Consider the following 22162-nt stretch of genomic DNA (forward strand, 5'->3'; position numbering starts at 1 on the left):
CATGCATACATGAAGCTGCAAGTATGTGTGAATCTGTGTGTGCGCGTACGCGAATATGTAGTGATATGCCAGCTTCAGTTGGTCTAAAAATGTTGTGTGTGTTGTGGCTGCTTTCGTTGAGTGTTCGCCGATCGGTTTGTATCTGCCACACCTGCCACGTTAAGCAGTTTGAAAGCCTAGAGGTAATACGGTGTGAGGCACAAAATGAAATAATTTTAAATGAATTTAATTTTGGAAAATTCACAAGGGAGGCGGAAGCATATGCTTTTGTTGTTTTAGTAGCAAGTGTAGCTTGTGTATGCACTCACAAACACGCGTGTGCTTTATTTTTCAACTTGTGTGCAACATAAAATTTAATTGGCAAAATTCCTGAGCATCTGGCCGCCGTTTGTAAGCATGGCCCCGTCCGAGTGGCATGCTGCATCAGCTGACATGGATGATGGTGGGTGAAGCCGCGACCAGGAGGATGAGCACTCATATGGCAGTTGTGTGAACAAATGGCATTTAAATTACATTTAATTTTTGAAAGTGTCAACAGAGAATGACAGAAATCAAGATTTTGCTACTTTTTATTATTTGTTCTTTTCGCATCAATTTCACTGTCATCTGGCGCGAATCATGCGAGTACGCTCATATGTGTGCATGTCCTCTCGAAATTGGCAGCCATTCTAATTGAGGCAAGCAATGCTAGCATGCACTTGTTAATCACTGCGCCTAATGATGCATGCGATACGAAATTGCTGTCTGCCAATTAGAAGAAAAATAATTCGGTTTATTAGGGCTGCTAAGCAACCTCGATAGGATTTTATTCTATGCTACTTTTAGAAAAAGTTTGATCTTACATAATTGGCACTGCTTCGAGAATCATAGCTCAGCAAATAGGACTGACATTTATGGAGCATTGTATTACATTGTAAAAAAAATTAACGTTCCGACAGCACTTTTTTACTATGTACATACACGTTTTGGCAATTGGCGAGCGTTTTATTAAATATATCTTGGACGAACCACACTCAATTCTTTCTGCATTCGAAAATTGGAATTGAAAATTGTGCTCTGCGCTGGGCAACACTTTCTGCAACGAATTCTCGTCAGTTTATACCCAAAATGAAACTTTTTATGGCTTGAATGAGGATCATAAACTTCCAAATTATCTGTATGTATAGTCGTTAAGCAGCGGCCAAACAGCAGCCACATAATTACAACATTTTGAACACTATTTTGAAATTTAACACATAAATACTTGCATTAAATTGTCATCAGTTTAGATATTTTTCCGTTTTATGTAAAACTTTCTTTATATTACTGTAGGCCAACAATAATTCTTACAATTATGACTTGACCTTTAACAAATGCTAAGGCTCACATAAATTCTATCAATTTGAAACAACAGACCCATAGGACACGTATATACTGTAAATTGTGCTTAAGTATGGTAATAAAAACTTTGGAATATTTGCATAGAGGCCCTAAATAGCCACGCTTTTGCTGATATAATAAAACAATAAGGCCCCTTAAAGAAAATAAAACAACGACATAAAATGTGGATACATTTTTGAATTACGAAACTGAAGCTTGAATATATGTATGTACTTTCCAGCCGAGTTTAAAAGGAAAATTCGGAAAATTCTATATCACAACGTTCTTTTATGTTAGCAAGACTTTTACTGCTCTCACGGGGAACTGAAAGCTATATCTAATGGAGAGATCATTAAAATTTGACAGTATAGAATTATCTAACTCAAAGGTGTATTAAAAGTGAGAGACTGTTAACTGGTGTAAACGCAATTTGTGCTATGCTATTTTTGCAAACGTAGGCATAAATTCCGACTTGTTAAATTTCAACGAAAACCCGATCTTTCTCTATTTGTCTAATGTTTTTCGACCACTTCTTCCAACTAAAGAGGTTAGTATAGTTTTAGGGTAGGGAATACTCGGACTCCAAAAATCTTTAAATCCCGTGATTTGCTTTCTTAAGTGGCAAAACGGCACATTTCATATGGAAGTATAAACAATGCCCACTCCAAAAAGCAGCTGAAATAAGGGAATTAGTTCAATAAAGCAAATTAAATTTAACTTTGAACTAAATTCCATTCTAAGCCAACAATCGGCATGTGTTTTCCAGTTTTCACGAAATATATGCTCATATAAGTTAATTCCGTTTTCTCCTCTTTTCACATTTTTCGTTACTTTTGTTGGACGGTGCTCCGTCAATAAAGGATTAAAAGCAATGAAAACAAATGAATAAATGAATAAAATTAACATAATTAGAAACGAAATGAAAATATTTAAATCTAGTTGCTCTATTCACCACAGCAGAGGCGAAAGTGGGACAAATGGCGCGAGAGAAAACGTCATGATCATAGCTGGATCACTCGCGCACAAACATTTGATCAGCAACGTAAGAGCAAACCTCCAATTCGATATTCTCTCAAACAATCGTGATGCGCCCACCAACAATCGCATTCCACTACATTGACACGATTTTTTAAAGATATTCAGTGTTCGTATCAGAAACACACACGGTACAGATCCATACGACCCACAAGGAATTGGATACACGGTCGCGCAACTTTTTTGGCCACCAGATAGTTATTATATATTGGCCCAGAATTTTCTCAAAGTTCAACTCGGAGGTATCCGGCAGAAGTGACTTGCAAGTTTTAATACTGTCTTTAAATAGTTGATTGAACTTTCGCTCCATTGTTTCTATAACATTTGTTGCTTCAAAAATCATCGCAAGCACCAGTTCCGCCTGGGACAGTTCACATCTCTGAGTAATTTCTCTATACAAAGTTTTTGATGGTTCTGTCTCCCTCGCGTGTATCTACTAGATAGCCATCTTGGTGTGCATACCCTGAACTGTACGAACCCCACTAACACCAACACATGCACAACATGAACCTCAAATTTCGATGCGACGAACGGCCAGCACTTTGCCTCAACTCACAACGATTCGCCACTTCAATTCGATACGACAATTTTAACGAAATTCGACCAAAAATCGAGACGCGCGCGCTAAGTGCACCACCGCTGCAAGTAGAACCGCAGTTAAGCAATTCGTACAAGCATATGTACATATATTAGCAACGAAATTTCTTAGTGAATTTATATTCTCATTTTTCCCCAACTCAATGGAAAAACGATTTATAAATTCATAGAAGAAGCGATAAATAATTTTTGGAAACACATTAACAAAGAATCATTAATTAACGCGATCAAACGATTTAACAAATATGAGATAATACGATTCGAAACATACATATGTTCAGGCAAAAAAACAACCAAAATAAACCAAAAAAAAAATTAAATTAAAGAAAATTTGCTCTGAAGCGCACGCAACCACTGAAAGCAGTCAATTATAGTCATACACACACACGCTGAAAAGCTGAGAATTCGACGAGCAAAATTATTTCGGAATTCAAATTCAATAACCAAAATTCAGTTATCTAAAGAATTTGTGATTTGTGGTAACGTGTACAATCTACCTTATACACTACTATCTGCACTGCTCAACACGAGTTTTCGCTTCCTTTCATGGTTAAATATTAACAGTTATTTACAGATATTTTTTACAGAAATTTATAGCTAGTGTTTGCTTTTGAAAACTTGTACATTTTACAGAAAAACAAAAACAAATATAATATAATCATAGTTATTTGTGTAATTCCCCTAATTTCACCAGACCTGAAAAGCCGAGTTTGAGCAGAAACTTGTTTGAAGAAACTATAAAATAAGCAAAAGCATAAAGACTGCTCAAACCAAAAAATACATAAACAGATCAGAACATTGTAAAAATGGTTTCACAGTGGCAATTAATCAATAATAATTATAAAAATATGGACGGTAATTTCAAAAAGAAAAAATTGTACATATGTTTGCATACTGCACGTGTTTCATACCCAATATATCGCTGTGTACATTCGCATATACCTCAAAACATTCTACAGTAGTTGAAATTAAATTAGAAAAATCAGCAACTTAAATTAACTGATCAAAAGTAAATAAACTCGCTTTTGTGAAAAAACTTAATTAATTGAAAAATCTCAGTGTGAACATTTAAAAATATATCTCTGCTTCGATCATGTGACCACACGTCTGTGCGAAGTGCGCCCGTACCCCAAGCTTACGCCTTCGCCTTTGCTACATTCAGCACATCCCCTTGATTGGCGTGTTTTGGTGACGTGCTCATCTTTGTCGACGTTCCACTTCTGAATTTTTATTCACTTCGCTCATTTCACCATTTTAAATTCATATACAATACATACATTCATATGTGCAAGTAGCACATTTAAGCACTACATATACTCGCACTCCCCTCCTACCACCTTACGACTGCACGGAGATCTCCTTTTCTAAAATTATGTCCCGACGGGTGCGGTTGTGGCTGTTGCTTTGTCGTGAAAATTGTCAATATTTTTAATATAGAGGGAAATATAAGCGCTGAAATTATGCATATACTTGTGTATAAATAAATATATACATACGAGTATGTGCATAAAGTCATACATATAGATATATGTTTGTGGAGTGAATAATATGACATAGAATTTTTCAACTAAAATGCGTAAAAAATTATTTTTACGCTAAAACTGTGCCAAAATACCACCGCATTTTTCTGTGGCTCACAGCTCGCAAATAATATGCAATTCTCTTCACTGTTTTCCCAATATAAATTTGCAAAAACAAGCTTTTAGAAAAATGTTGCAAAGTATTTTTGATTGGTAGTCCTTGGAAACAGCATTGGCTTGACTGGAATATTCTTTAAAAAGACTTTAAATGTTATCAAGACTTTAAATGTATTCAGAGAGGACGAATTCGATTTCTTTGTGAAAATACGTGAACTAATATATATTATTTTAAATTTTTATTTTGAATTAAAAGAAATCATTACAGTTTTAGACGACACCTTTTCATTAAATATCTATAGTAGTATTTTTTTTAATACAAGTACCGGGTTTGATTTTCAAAAGTAGAAAATTGGACAATTCTATCTCCAAAATAAGTCTCAATATGAATTTTAAGTTAGAAGGCTTATCGATTCATTTACAATCTCGTACATATTACGCCAAAATTAAAGTGGCTCACTTCGGAAATATATTTTTGAATGGCATAGGGCAAGCAAACGTTTCAACGGTACTTTGCCAGTAAGTGCATATAGCATTGACGACGGAAGGGTAATGGCAAAAGGAGATTACTTATGTGCAGGAATTTGTCTAAAAAAATGTATACTTTCTTATAATTGAAAACTTTTATAAAAGTTTTGAAAACGACAGTGTTCATCTGTCAAAAACGACTTGGAATCAAACTATTTAAAAAAAATTATATGTAGATAGTAAAGAGAAAGATCCCAAGTATTTTTTTAAACTCATATCAAAGGAGTTCAATATCATCAATCATTTCTAGAACGCTGTCCTCGTAATTCAACCACAAAAGAGATTATGAAGAAATCACTTTAAAATAGCAAATCAAGAAGACAAAGCACCAAAACATAAAATTATTACAAATATATACTCCAATTGACACATATGCATATTCGAAAAGTGAATCGACAAAATGAAGCAGACAAGACCGAGCACATACAGCGACGGATGAGTAAGAAATTAAGGCGGCTATAATTAGCATTCACAAAACAATTTACTTGACGAAAACAAAGTGTGGCATATGGTCCTCACATATATATATTTGTTGTTGATCAATTTATTTTCCTCATAGCTAATAATATTTTTGACACAATTTACTGAAATACTTCTCCGTCAAGACGCCAAACGTGGCCCTGTGACGTTGACGAATTTGATTTTCATTTGTTGCCAACACTTTGAGTAGCGGTGACACACCAGAAAAAATTGATAAATAATTTTAGCTTAACTTCCCAACTGTCAGAGAGCTTCTAATGATCTACGACTAACAAAATTGTTTGGATCTTTCCTTTAAATTCTACTTAAGTTTTGTTTAGAATCGTCCTATCAGGGAAGATAAGCAATGACTTTCACTGCAAATTGCTCAAGGACTTCACAAAGTTGGAATGTGAGAAATTAATAAGTGGAAAATGCTTGCACTTGGCTGAAAGCTCCTGAGCAGTCAACATCATTTTAAAGCGAAATTCCCTTGTACTCTGCTTATCGTCGTTTACTTATTTCACTTATTCTCGATGTTATCTGCAATCCTTGCTTTTGTTGTTTTCTTTTCTGCGTCGCTTTGCTTCGTTACATCTTTTTCGCAAAGAACAGCACTTTTTATACCTAAAGTATGCAAAAAACATTTCTCACCACAAAGAAAACACTCAAAGTGTTTGGTAGTATATGCAAGTGAGGGCGGATGGGACACCAAAGAAAAAATCTAAGCTAACGCACTTTTGCGAAATTCCGAGCAAATCTGTGCAGACTGAAGGAAAGGTTTCTGAAATGTGGTAAAAGAAGCATGTGATTAGCGAAAATTCTGAATGAATTATAAAAAGTTTACACAAAACATACATAGATCCATATTTTTAAGAATAGATTGGCCGTAAATATTGCAAAAGAACTATACTGGAGAATAATAGTTCAAACCATATAAATAACTAATTCTTTTTGAGGCCCAGCTCAAATCTTGTTGTTCATAATTTAAAATATTATATATAAAGCATGATAAGGTTAATTTAACTTTTTTGAAGAATTCAAGTAGTTAATTGCCATTTACAAATATAATTAGAATTCATTACTTTTAATATCAAGGCATCACAATTATTATTAAATTTTAAATATCACAGGACTAATTGGTTTTCTAATCTGGGAATTACAATTGAAATATTTTTTCCTATTTGAATCAAATGTTGTACATACCTACAGCCACGCTACTTAGCGCTCTTGCTTAATAAATCACTTGTTGCCACATTAAATGAACAACTAACAACTTTAATCCCTGTTTCACCAACAAAGGTGAACAGCAAAGCAACAACAAATCACTTTTATTACAAATGAGAAGCAGAGGAAGAGAGAGCTTACTAAACTCCAGCCAGCTGCTCTAAAAATGTTACGAAACCCATTAGCCACAACGAATCATGGCTGAAGCATACCAGGGGTAACAAAACGAGCGTAATAAAAACAATATGGCCTGACACAACAAATCTTAACACTTGAAAAATTATAACCCAATAATAACAAGGACGAGAACAAAAAGAAAACTCTTTATTTCAATGCTCACACGCACACCCCCACACACATACTCCTACACATATCAGGAAGTCGAAGAAGGCCAAAGGTCTAAACAGCACAGGGTCAGCGGGTTAGAAAATTAGAGCAGTGTTAATGTGCTATGGATACTCCACACACAAATATGGTAGATACGTGTGTATGCGTTTGTATGTTCGCATGTACGAGTAGCTGCCCAAGCGCGTTTTATTACGGGTAAAAGTGACAGCTGAAGATTGAATGCCTCATCTTTGTACACTTAACTTTTGCCCATTAAAACAGTAAAATAGGGAAATTGATGGCACCGAACGCGGGCTATCAGCGCTGATAACGGCGTTTGTTTTAGCCTGGGGGCCATATTGGTAGCTGTGAACGTTAACTGAATTTCACATCAATCAATATTAATTTCCATTAATGCCAAACAACAGCGCTCCTATCTGCGCACACCCTCATGCTGCTATGTGTGCCTGTGTAATTTCGTTTATGTGATATGTGCATCTGTGCGTGTAAGTTTTGATTCGTTTACACCTGAAGACACGCAAGCACATAGCTGCACACATATCACACGCATACGCAACATAACGGGAAACTTGTGTACACACAATAAACATGTTTTATATTTACTTGGGGGTTCACAGCGCTGGCAAGGCGGCAAGGTGCGACGGAAGGCGAAAAAGAAAACCAATGGAGGCGCAAAAATTAAATGAAAATGAAAGGTCGAAAAGCCGTTAAGGGCAACAAGCTGGCACTGCAGCCATCCCAATGGTCATGCAATTAAATGTGCGGCAACCAATATGTAAGCGCAGATGTCTGCTCGTCTATCAAACCTTCACAGCATCGCCCTCATTGCAGTTGCCACAAATGAGCGTGATCCTTTAATGCCTATTGGCGTATGAATGCGCACGTGTCCATACCTCAAATAGCAGGAGATGCTGTGCCGTAATCGGTAGCTAGCTAGTTGCGGTTACACAGTCACACAGACGCAAGCGTACTTAGCAGTTAGTGTTGGTCTGCTTGTCTGCCGCGTTGGCCGCGCGTACAAGGTGTTGGCCAGCCTACGTGCCTCCTATGCCGAGGCGCACACACGCAAACAAACGCTGGCAATCGGCCGTATTGACAGCAGCCAGCCTGCATTGAAGCTAGTCATTTACTATGAATTTTCGCACATTTGCGCACCAGGCACGTTCATCGATATGAAAACAAAACGGATATCCGCAAATTACCACTTTTAGGCATTTCACTCATTCGACCAGACATTCATTCATTCGTTCATTCGAACAATAACATTCATTTCGACATGCGCACACAGTCGCACTGCCAGCTACTCGTGGCCACACACATACAAGTGTAAATATATGTCAGGTAATGCTATTATAGCTGTCGGAATTATGATAGGTGGGCACACGCCATTTGGGGTGCTTTGTTTGCAGTGGCCATTTGTTGCGTGGCGTGTGAGTAAGAATGATTGGTATTCATGAGCCACTTCTGGGCATGGTTGTACGGTTTCTGCGCATACACTTTGAGACTAATTCGGTTGAGCATCCGCAAAGTGATATGGCAATCACTGCGCTTCTGTTGCTACAATACAGCTATCATATGAGGACTTGACTACGTCGCATCAGCACATGTTAAGTAAAACACTTCTTAATGCTTTTACTCAGCGAATTGTCATTAGTAGAGATATCTTGGTCGCGATGGCCAAATACAGTATGATTCCCAACTTGTATTTATTTAAGGTTTTGTCCAAAACTATAATCTGCACATATTATGTAGTATAGACTAATATCAAATATTAATTTATATGTACATATGTCTGTTTGATATACTAATATAATATGTACACTGTCGCTCAACTGAATAAACTTCGATTTCAGAATTAGTTGAACAGAAAAATAACAACAGTTAAATACGAATTTTCCTCCGTCTCACATTCTCTAATAGTGCTGCCATTTCTAGCCCACCACAATATGGTAGGTTAGAGGTGAACCATATGTGTGTCTGATGTAACCTGAATAGAAAAGGGATTATTATTACTTGTTTATTTCATACGAAAAAAATCTTTATTCCCAATCGAAATATTTTGTGAAAAGCTACAGCCCCATTACTTGTGGAATGTGTTGCACCCATTAATTTGAGCGGCATTGTACAAACATACATATGTACTTCAGTGTGCGCGTGTAAGTAACTCGCACGGCAGCGGGCCTTTTATTGTCTGATTCTTAGCTTTCTGCACACGTAAACACAATATTAATCATAAATTAATACTTAAAAATTATACTTGAAGAAATAAGCATTCGTACGCATTTGCAAATATGTGTGTGTACGGTATAACGGTTGATTTCGCATATCCAAATGCCAATGCAAATAGCTTTTTATTACATGAGCTGAGCATCCGCAAAATCTTTTATTGTTCATGTAACATTTATAGAATAGACGGTTGCAAGGGCCGCAATTTATTGCCATTCCTAACAGCAAGCAAAAAGAACGCTTTTTTCTATTTCAATACGCAAACAAGTTTGAAGAAAAATGCGTAATTGCCTGCCAAAAATTTTTGTATTTCTATTATGTGACCCACGCAACTGCTTTCGCCCGGTTTCTTCAATTTATGGGCACTGTTCTGATATCTCACAATAATGAAAATCTAATAATAAGCATTTGTTTATGCTTGCAAAACACAAAAAAAAACATAAGTAAAAACTCAGGTCAAACTGGCGCCACAATGGCGCTTTAATCGTAAATTCTCGTCTAACAGTAGGCGGACAACAACAGGTACTCATACCGCCAATGTAAACGCACTGAAACAACAACAACATATTTGATAGTTCCTTTCAAAATGGGTTTCAATTGGAATTGGGAGAACTTATTTATTTTTAACCAGAGAGTTGAAGCTTCTGAGCTATGGACCTAAGGCTGTGCAGGACATTTGGATCTATGCGAGTCAGTGAAATTAGAACCAATCGGAGGCAGTTAGCCACATGTCCATTTCTGATCTTGTTCGAAGAAACAATATGTATACTAAAGTTTACATTATAGATTAGGAAAATAATGGAAATGAATTGCATTATAAGGACAGATCTCAACAAAAAACTTCAACAATCGCACCCTATTCATATTTTCACATACACACACACATATTTATACTTTGTTGTTGCTAATAAGTAGTAGCGAAGCCGGTAAAAGTTTTGTGGCACCTATGATTTATCCACACTCTTGGGTAGGACTGAAGGACGGATTCTTACATATTCATATTTTGGGTGGAGTGGTCAGCTCCTGATTGGAAAGAATGAATGTGCATTCTTTACACATCCGATGTATGTAGCACCTTTGGCCAACGGCGACCTTGCCCACCGATGCTATAAATCACACATATGTAAGGAATGTGCGCTGTAAATGTATTGACGTTGCGTCCGCCCCAATTTATGGGGAATTTATGGCTGCCACAGAGTTGCTGAAATGCGGTTGAGGTTGCAAGTAGTCGTCTGCTTGTATTTTCGTGCGCGCTTCACTTGAACTCTCATTCTACTAGATTCACTTTAATTACAACAAAGCAATCGATTTATTTTCCGGTAATTTCATACATTTCTTTGCAGTTTGTTTACTGTTACACTGGCCTTGTGGTTATAATTGCAATGATACAGTTATTATATCCGCTAATTAATATATGTATGTTTATATTATATATGTATGCCCGCAAGCACATAATTCACAACATGGATGTGTGCGTTAAATCATAAATTCCTATTAATGGTATATAAATTTAAGTCAAATGCCAATATCGAAGAATTTATTAGCGACGCTTAACTTATTAATGGCGCTACTTATTTATATCCGAAATGGACTAATTGCATTGGTTCCTCTCAAATACCAAATAATACAAATTTATGAATTTTTGTGGAGCAAACCTTTTTAAATACTCGACTTTCCTCCAAGCCAATACCACTCTATCCTTGGTATAAAACCAAAAGAGCTTTTCTTGTGTCAACGATACAATTTTATTAGTTATTAAGCTTTTTATTGAATTTTCAAAAAGAAGTGAAGTTCGCCAAATGGTTACTTCTGACACATACAAACATCCATGTATGTATATATATAAGTATATATTTATGTCATTTTGTTTAATTTGTTTCCAAAACTATCAATTCGAACTTTAGAAGCACTTTCCGCAACCGAAATGCATAATTGTAAATAGCAAACTTATAGTTAAATGCAAGTGAAAACAGAGAATGGAAATGGAAGACGAAAAATGGGAAGAAAAAAATTGAATTAAATCGAGATGGAACAGGGGTATCTCTGATATGAAGAAAAATACCACAAAATTATTTGAAAAAAATTAACAAAGCAAGGAAAATAGATTTGAAACTAGCGTTCTCAGTAACAACAAACACATACCAGCGAGACCGAATTGAAATATTCTTGTGGTAAAAACTAATGAATTTGTGCGAGTGCTCGGTATGAAAGCGGCGTTGGAAGAGAAAAAATATTCCATATCAAAAGGCAACAACAACAATTACCAGCACAGAGGACTAGGTGATATTGTTGGACACTGCTCTACCCAACCCAAGTTTTTGTGAGCGCAACTTGGTCACTGGTCCGTCATGAAGGACATGTCTGCCAAAGGCAGCTTTTCAAGCTGCGCTATTGCCGAGCTAAAAGCGAGATATCCAGTTACAAATATTTTGTTTTTGTGGTTCCCCAATGCTTTTTGCATAACATTTGCGTTGAAGAATAGAAAAAATTATTAATGTAGCTGATACCAAGATCGAAAAGCAGAGTAAAAAGATTAATACAATTCTTGTTTCACAACTGAAAATAAAACGAAAGCCAGAACTGATATAATTTAAAAATAACAACGAAATAAGTACCATTAGTTACTTCTTCAATATGTATTTCTTCTTCAATATGTATTTTATGTATGTTCTCTTGTAATATATTAATCTTTATCTTAATCTTTACTTTTCTTACCAAAAATTTAAACGTAGATAGGATTGTTATATAGAATGCGTGAAAAATCTTAGTGACTCTTTTAAAGCCATGGTCTTCCTTATAACTAATGAAAATATAGGAATCATTCTTTTACCTCATTGCACACATGAAAACATGCACACAAAGCACTTGTTATGTCCCCAGTTCATTATGGCACAGTATCATTATCAAGCATTTTCAGGAATATTTTATGTCGACAATCTAGTTTTACTAATCGCTCTCTCTCTCTCTTTCTCTCCCAGGTTATAAGCGCGTCGCTTGGCCGCCCGTATCCGAGGAGCGCGTTGTTAGGGAATTCACCCCCCAACCAACCTCTGCCCACTATCCAGTGTCAGGCTCGCTACCACAACAGCCAGGACAACAGCAGCAGCCACTTCAACAGCAACAACAACAGCAGCACACTGCGCCAGCCAACCAGGTAATTACTGTAGTTACCAATGCATTTTACGCATTACAAATTAAACTAAATTAAAAGCGGTTACCAACTAAAATACAAATACACAAACGAGGAGTAAAGTGCGGAAAAGATTATTAAACATTGTACAGTGACTTAACGAAATAGCGAAGTATGAATAACGCCTGTAAAAACTACTGAGCATATTATACCTCAGCCCCTCATCTTACACCACTGGTTTATCGACTGGCCTTCTGTAACATTTGTATATAGCGCTCTAAATATGTAAATATTGTATATATGCACACATATTAAATTAATTATTAATCCCTTATAAATATCTATTAATTTTGTTATTGCACATTCTCCCATCGCATACTCTATTTGATATCTGGCTCTTTACTTGGATTAAATCTCTGCTACTTTGAACATTTTTATATTGAACTTTAATATTTTGCCCTCTACAGAATTCAAGAGATATACTGCAGAACATACTTATCACATCAAACTATAAACCAAGTTATTCTATGCCATGACTTTTTCGAGTTTTGCTACACTTGTTGCAACGTACGAATCATGTGCAATTATTAACTGGAACAAAAAAATATAAGAACACTTTTACCAAGCGCATATCAAAACATCAGCTGGAAATTGTAAACATTTATATTTATTCAAAGATAGTATATCTATTGAACTTCACTATTATTTTTTTAACTTCTCCTCTGTAAGAAAACCAATATCTCCAAAAAACTTCTAGTGCCTTTGTTACCTTCTGAAATTTAGGTTATGTAAATATTTATGAAGCATCCTTACTCAACTGTCTAACACTTTTAAAACTAGAATTTCGAAGTTTTTCCTGGAAAAGCGCATCTCTAAAATATTCGACCGATGTGTATTTTAAAAGTTTAAACTGAATTGGCTCGCTTCAGTTCCAGATCGGATGGTGGTTGAAGTTATGCTCTGCAAATGTACATTTACATTGTTGACATTTATTCATGGTCCACCTCACAATTGCAGCGTTTATCTGCTCCACTAAATATGTGTACATGTGTGTGCACAAATATTTTTTTACACTTCGCATGCTTCCCGTACACAAGCATAATCATTAAAAACTCTAGTTGACAAGACATTGGTTGGTTCGGTGTCGTTGAACACGGAGACGTTGGAGACTAATTTTTACTTCAAATATCCAACCAACCAATTTTGCTCATATTATAACATATATAATATATTAATATATTATATATTGAAGCTTCAGGCGGATCAGTTACTTTTTCCGAACGCGGTGATCAACCTCCTTCCTGAAACTGATCAAGAGGATCAACAAACTGTCTGTAAGTATGCTATTCATGGTGAGATATCTTTTATTTCTCCACCAGCATTCGCCGTTTATTCGGTTTCCGGAACTCATTGTACAATTTCATATAACGGTAAATTATGCAAATGAACTTTGTGAATACTCACGCGCGCACAACAATCACAAGGCACACATACAAAACTCGTGATAATAAAAAATGCCAATTTTTTGTGGCATTCAGCGCTACCACAAAAAGTCAAACGGCATCACGCGTGCAACAATTCGTTGCACACACGCCAAATGAAAAAAGAGTTAGTGGTAAGAACTTTGGCAAACAACATTAAAATAGCCAAGGGCGCAAAGCACAAAACGCGCATCGCATTAAAACAAATTTGAGTTCGGTTAGCCCGAAACAGACTATTTGAAAGCAAATAGGAGTCTGTACATATGCAAACGGACATTCTCTCCGCCATGCATTTTTGTGCCTCGGCCTTTTCGCTTGTTGAGTTTCACACACACTTTTGTAGTGGAAACCTCAAACTTCAACCGCAACAATGCTATTGGCGGACAAAAAAATGGCGGCAATTAAAATAAATGGCATTTTTCGCACTATGAATTACTACAAAATTGCAATGAGCACATGGGCACACGCGCATGCTTCCACAGATGAGCTGAAGCGGCAATGAAGTAAAATTGCAAGAGAGACAATGCAATTCGTGGTCACTACAGCATCAAATAAATAAGATAAAAAAACATAGCAAACAAAAGTTAATTTATTTGTTAATCTGTTTAATTCTTTTTAGCCCACATTCATGCATTTGTTTAACGAATTGTCACATAAAAAATAATAGCCACAAATGGACACAATTTAAAAGGTAACGAACAGAAATTAAATGCCGCAGCCCACAAAATTAAAAGCGAGCGCGCAACACACTCCAGAATGCAATGTTACGCATACACCACGCCTGACGACGTCCAAGCGGTTTTCCTTTGTAGCTTTCATGAACATAGCGACTTTGGCCAATTAACTGTACCTCACTGTATTGCGTTGCCCATTCATTAGTTGGCTTGCGATTTATGCAATCAACCCTGCTTTACCGCCCTACAAGCGTCTCTAAAAGCCTCCCCAAGCACTGTACTCCGCAGTAGCTCCGCTATGGCATAACTTAGTAATTAACATTAACACTATGGTAATTTGCGAGCATTCCTGTCCGTAGACCTGGATGCCACTTATAGAGTCTTCTCATATGTACATGCGAGTATTTGTACCCAGCACATATAAACAGTTACAAACGTGTGCGTATTTATTATTTTATTTTAGAACAAAGGATAAAAAGAGCTCTGTCCTTCTCGGCATTCTATTCAAACCAGCTTCTCTTTGTTTCGCTATAAAACTTTCTCTGCTGCGGCCAAGCATGGTTTGGGCTCATAAATTATTTCTTTACTTGTAAATAGTTGGATACTTAATAGTAATTAAGCCAGGGCGCAAATCTTCGGAGCATGCTTCAAAGGGCGCACACCCGCTCACCCTGGTGAGTTTGGGAATACGCTCTCGTATGTACGTACAAAAGTTGCTTTATAAAGGTTATGTACTACGCCATTTCATAAAAACTGCATCGCAAAGTATAGTAAGTTCCAGTATAAGGGATATATTTGTTAATCTGACAAAATATGAAGTCGTTGCCCGTTGTTTGTTGAAATAAATGTTTTTAAATATTTTTTTAACTTTTAATCACTGTAATTTACAAAGCTTAAAACTTAAACCGGCTTCAGTTTCCTTAAAAAAACGTGTTGCCCGACGCTGTACTCCCTACACTGCGTAGTTAATTCACTGCTAATAACTAAGTTATGTTTCTTTCCTTCTTTGAGCCAAAATCATTTGTCAATAATAATTCTTCATATACATATTATATGAGCATAGACGTATGGCGGCATCTATGTAACATTTGGTATAAATGTATAGTGCGTCATGTCGACATACAAACATACATGTATGGAAATATTTATCCTTGCACAGCCGTTATGTAGGATGTGTGATGTGTTGACTCGTAAGTGTGCAATTGTATGGATCTGTGAGTGCTTTGCAGCTGCCATAAATGAGTTGGTCATGGGAAAGTTAACGAGCGCTTAAATAGGCCTCTTGGGGGACGTTAAACGGAAAATATGACTGAAATTAAGCAAAAATCCAACAAAGGATCTAACGACTACCACTGCAGCAATGCAACAATAAAATGGACAATGGAAAACCTACGACTTCACACGGCGTTTGTTTGGCAGAAAGCCTGCCTGACTAGGCCCCATATGCATATTATACGGACATACAAGTATGTACAGATCTTATTCCGTAAATATACACAAAAAGTTTACTAAATGGGTTCTGAATGGGTACTGAAATATTATTTACTATCATTTGATTGGAAATTTTAAATAAAGAACGAGCAGAATAAATCTTTGCAAGAATGAACGTTTTACAAAAACTCCGTCCAAATAATTTTTCGTGCATCAGTTTTTCAAGTCAGTTCCTTCTATAGCATTTTTCATGCAGTACTTATTGCTAATTATTGGCACACCACGCCCACATTGCGAAGCTTATCCTTTGCTTGAATATATGTATATAATTTTGTTGAAATAGGTGAAAGGAAACTCTCAAAGAGATCGATAGAAAACAGCGCAAGTAAGCAAAGAGGCACAACTAGTCTCCATTACTGCTGCTTTACATAAACACTAACCTAACTGAAATACTCATTTGCCACCGAAGTGGCAGACATTCACAAGTACATATAAAAACCATTTCGCAGATATCTTGATTCTTGAAATAAAATAATGTCAGGTCGATCCTCAAACAAGTTTTACGAAAACTAATCGAGTTCCACCACCTAAATGGCTTAATGTACCTATCTTCTAAACCGCTTAAGATATATCAACCAAGCTCGCTAAGAAGAAGTCATTTTATCACCTTTTTTAAGTCTGTGAAAATGGGTAACATCGATGATAACCACGCCCACTCAGCATATAACTTTATGTTGAAAACTACTTAAATTACGATTACTCACTAAATGAGCCACAAGCATTCAATCTTACAACCAGGATGGTAGAAAAGGGCTTTATGGGATCTGGGGTGAAAATTTGACAAGGGGCGTAGCACCGTCAATAAAGTTATCAGCATAATACTTTGCACAAATAGTGCTCTCAAGGTATTTCATCTTACGTCCAAAAATTGTCGAAATCGCACTATAACTTGTGCCAAAAATAGCTAAAAGCAGTTCAACACTTCCCTTACCCCCATATACCTAACATAAATATTTTCGAACCTCCAGTTCACTTTTTACCGCATCTAACGGTCAATATGTAAGAAAGCTTAATGAAATTCAGAAAAAAACCTGAAGGGTCCGCCTTTGTTCCTTTGCAAGTTGCAAGAGTATGAAATGTTCGATTACACCCGAACTTCGCCCTTCCTTACTTCTAAAATTCTAACATTGTCTGCTAATGTAAAAGATCCAGTGACGTGTAAAAAACATTAGAGGGGTGTGTGATACTTTTACGCCAGCACACATGCGCCCATTAATTCACAATGACAGCATGGCGTATACGTAACCCGAATTATTAAAGACGTCAGCATTTCGCCAACCAACCGAATTGCCCCAGCCAGCACCCACAAATGACGAATTCCATCATTCCGCCGACAGCAGTCGATGTGTTGCTGCTCTGCGTATCCTCGCACGAGCCACAAGCTGCCCATCTAGGCAAATGCATCGGTACACGTTGCAGCTGCGGCAGAGCGATGAATGCACAGCAGCAGTCGGCGCAACCATGACGAGTGAGACTTTCGCAATTCATATTAAATTTGCATAATGTATTTATGCCCGTTGATTAAGTGTGAGCAAGTATGAGTGAGTGCCAGGCAGCGTTTGCAGCAAGCATGCGTCGGCGCATATTTATATGTATGGAAGTAGGTATGTGTGACAGATGGGAAAATGAAGTGGAAGGCGAAATCGACAGTAGTTCATGTAATCGTTCTTGTATTTGTGCAAACACATAGACAAGTTAATGGCAGCACGCCGGAACGCCGGCAATTACGAAATCGCTTGTACACCCGCACAGCCCCGCTGCTGAGCCGCTTGACACAAAGGTGGAAAATAATTACGCGCCAAAAAATGCCCGGTCAAGAGAATGTGAAGTATAGTAGATGATAGTGAAAGCGCAAACGTACAGCAGCATGTCACGTTCATGCAACATATCTGCATATTGCGCGCACAAGTAATTGAGAGTAAAATAAAAATAGCTTGCGAAAATTGCAAATAGCGAGTGCTCCCGCTGGTGTTGATGCCACAAATGCAACATATTGCGCATACATAACTGTTGCTTTCCAACAACTACAAGACTGCTGCCAGCATGAATTCCATACGCCAGCTTTCGATTGAGCGTTGGCAGTGACAGCGACGGATTTGTTGCGGCCGCTTACTACAGCCGCACCAACGAATTGTTGAATTTTTGATATTTTCATTTCGCGAACCAAAGGCAGCGCGAAATGCATGCCACCAAAGAAATGGCTGCAGCGTCAAGTTTGAAGTTGATTGCAACTGCAACGACGATATGAAAGCGAAATCAAGTAAACTGCAGTAAAATGTGTACACAAACAATCTATTATTTATTATTTTTGCCGAAAAAGGCTGTGCCGCTAACTAAGGCTGCTGCGATGAAAGGCCTTCACTACCCCAAATTCCATTACGACATTAAAGCGATATCCTGCAACTCATAAACAAACAAAAAAGATCTTTACTATTCTCTATGTGCCACATAAACGGATTATTTCAGCACTTTACTCTGTGTTATAAATAAATGAAAATTTCGGAATTACAAAAACACGATTGGATTACAGTCATGGGATTTGCCAGTATCCCTTTAAGTGGCAACTAGATAACTGTAATATTTACTTTTATCCTCTTGTGGCATAAAAATGAGAACCAAATGTTACTCATCCGCGCTGTTATGTGCGTAAGCAATAAATCGCGGTGTACTATGTACATTTACCATAATGTTTGCTTTCGTTGTGAAACTCTTAAATCAAATATGTCTTAATATCGTCAATGCATGCTCAAGAGTGTATACTGCGGTAAAACTCTGTAGCCGTTCCCTCCATTTTTTTTTGTTCAAATGTCCCACGTAGTTGCATTCAAACTCAGCTCATAAAGGCAAATTAACCATATGCATTCGCGCGAAAGTGTTCATGTACGACATGTACAAGTATACTTATGTATGTATATATGTATGTAGGAATGAATATTTGCACACAGTGCAACCACAATTGCAGTGGTCAAACAATAAATATGCATATGTGTAATGAAAAAACCACCACACTGATGGCAATAAACGCACACACGTGAAGATAATATGGGCGAGAATGGATTTCAACACATTCCTCCACATTTACTAGTCCAGCCCGCGCTGAAATGGCCATATTGCAGCTCATATGGCTGCAATTTATGGCGACGAAGGCAAAACACGCGTGAAAATGTGAAAATGGCAGGCTGACAAAAGTGCATTTAAAGGGACAAAGCAAATCAATGCGCACAATCGCTCTCTCCGCCCTCCAAAAACGCACGTCCGAGGCACTGAGTGACGGAACGACTGAGCAAATTTGTAATTGCGGATACGTTACCGTTAAAAAAATACTTCACAATAACTTTTTCACGTATTCTGTTGCATATAAATACTGAAAAAATGCGAAACGTAAAAAACGCGGCGATTAAAAAAAGACGGGTGAGTAAATTTTAGCTACAAACGCACACGAACACAAAAAATCGCTCATTTCCCTGCTCTTCGTAGCATAGTTGGTGCAACTTAAAAAAAGGCTTTAACATTAAAATTAAATTTACTCTCAGCGCGGCTTTTTATTTAATGTAAATATTTGGCAAAACCAACGGTGTTATTATGCAATGAAAATTACCCACATTATAACTGAGAAATAATTGAAGAGTCGAAATGCAATTATTATTGCGCCCAAAGCCGATTTCATGTTACTCTTTAAAGCAACACACATACAGATGTAAATACATGCTTCACGAACGCAACTGCAGTTTTTACCGGAAGTTACTGTTACAGAGTAGATTTTTGCCAGCTCAAGGCTAAATAATGCTAGTGACGAAATCTGCTTTGGTGATTGAAAAATACGTTTTAGACTTATCTGTCCGAAGCCCAAACAATGTATGTAAGTGGCCTTTTCCTGAACTTTCATTGATGGGGTTACCACGAGGAACCACGACCATCACAAAGCACTCTGCACTACTACCCCGAAAGCTTTCACGCTATACCTAAAAATTCGAATGGTCGTTGGTGCGGAAGTTATTAAGGTGAGGTAATGCACCTAATGAAGCGTCAGCTCTAACCAAAATACATTAAGTAAGTAACAGAATATGGAATTTACTCATTCTATGAGGCAATATATATTGGCAATAAAAAAGTTTGAACGCTTTGTGACGTTTGTCTTTGAATGCTTTGTAACTCTCTTCCAATGAACCGCTCGACCAATAAAGGCGCTACAAACGACAAAAATGTCAAATACCAAGGGAAGAAGAATCAAAATAAAAGCAAGGTACAGTGAACCTTTTTGTTTGTCCGTGTTGACAATTGGAAAGGACACCTTCGGAATTGTCGCAAAATTGCTAATGTAGCAGTGTGAGCGCTGAGGAGGGGCTTAGCTGCGTTCCCAGTCGTCTCAATGCGGCATTGAAGAATTAGAGTCGGTTCCGGCTTCAAAAAATATAAGGCATGAGTTGTCGTCGCCCTCGGCGAGCGCCATACGACGCCACCATCGCTGCATGCTATTGTCCTATCAAGCGAACATAAAATATATTGCATAACCGAGATGGCATTGCGAGCTGTCAAGGCTTTTCCACTTTGGCCATTTTTTCACGTTTATTGTTCGCAATCATAATTTTCGATCAGAAAAATTGTATACATAATAATAGTTCGTGCAACAATAGCAATACAAGTACGAACGAGCAAATAATGCAGTCAAATAAAAAGAGAAGTGAAGATGTGCCGTACAATAATAATGACACCATTGCAAACAAACTGTCGTTTGAACAGAAAACAACAACCACAAAAACAATTGCAAAACACAAATACTTACATATGTATAATATGTAAGCGATGCGCACGTGTGGCTGAACTGAATGCCGTAAAAATGTAAGAATCACAACACGGACAAACAAACACACACAAGCACAAATACGGGCAAACAATGGAAAATGTTATTCCAGGGCGAGACATTTTTTGGCAACAAAAACATTGCAATCTGGCAAAGAATGAACGGCTTAAGGCTAGGCATTGCCTGTGACGCTTTTGCAAGAGCTTTCGCGTGTTTGTATCTTCCCTAAAGTGACTTCTACGTTTACTTCAACCCTCAACAGATATGTATGTAAATACTACTTATTTGGCTGAAAAGCAGTTTGTTTAAGTAATTTTAATATTTCTCTGTAAAATCATCTCGAATTGGATGAAACACCCAAATCAAATATTCGGAAATTAGAAAAGTCATACAAATTAGGGAAAGTTGACCTTATATTCGTAAATTCTGCTTTAGAATAAATAGATTTATCTGACTTTCATAGCAAAGTTCCCTTGAAGAGATTTAAACTGAAATCCTTGTGAAATATTCTTCTTTCTCAAGTGCGATGTCTCATTTGGTACATGGATTCTTCTAATTCTATGCACGAAATGTCAATGTGTGCCCATTTTGCAGATAAGTATGCGCCAAAGCTTACACTTCAATACCCGTTTTTTGTTGTCATTGACTGTTACATGCAGACAAAGTGTAACATAAGAGAGACGAGTTTTTATGTGCCTACCTCGTCGTAAAACATTGCAAAGTCACATAAAATCAAATACCCATAAATGCGCAAACACACGTGCAAACTTGTTTCTTTTACTATAGCCAACATAAGATCGTTATCTGTGTGAGTAATAAACGACAATTTTTGATATTCAGCCAGTTAATATTGCGGCTTTTTTTCTAGCGAGTGGGTGATAAACATAGCGTGTCTTGGTAGATTTGCAATCATTGCCTACGTACTTTTTATAGGTAATGTATGGGTACATTAATGCCTGTGTTTAGATCGCATGCAAAAAGTTGTAGAGTAAATCTCCTTGTTGTAAATTACGTAATAGTGGAAACAGTTTTTTCCTGAAGTTATTTTAATGCAATAAAATGATTTCCTACTATACAGTGTAACTGCGCTTTTAAAGCCCTGTGCGAGAAAGTTTCATGCTGCACGCGAACACAAATTGAGTTAAAATTCGCAAGCATAATAACCAAAA

General features: G+C 37.0%; 1 protein-coding gene across 13 annotated transcripts in view; it reads left to right on the top strand.

Moving 5' to 3' along the window:
• LOC106617608 (uncharacterized) overlaps nt 1-22162 on the top strand; it is a 112049-nt gene that overhangs the window by 82120 nt on the left and 7767 nt on the right. For 7 of the 13 annotated variants that reach the window (XM_070111642.1, XM_070111634.1, XM_070111641.1 and 4 more), the window contains one exon: nt 12395-12570. In XM_070111642.1, the coding sequence (XP_069967743.1) occupies nt 12395-12570 (176 nt within the window). Of the gene's footprint in view, nt 1-12394; nt 12571-12627; nt 12832-13925; nt 13977-14646; nt 14719-22162 lie in introns of all 13 variants that reach the window. The other 6 variants (XM_070111637.1, XM_070111636.1, XM_070111640.1 and 3 more) reach the window with 4 other exon arrangements.

This window comes from Bactrocera oleae, chromosome 6 (genome assembly GCF_042242935.1).
Source record: "Bactrocera oleae isolate idBacOlea1 chromosome 6, idBacOlea1, whole genome shotgun sequence".
NCBI classification, from domain to species: Eukaryota; Metazoa; Arthropoda; class Insecta; order Diptera; family Tephritidae; genus Bactrocera; species Bactrocera oleae.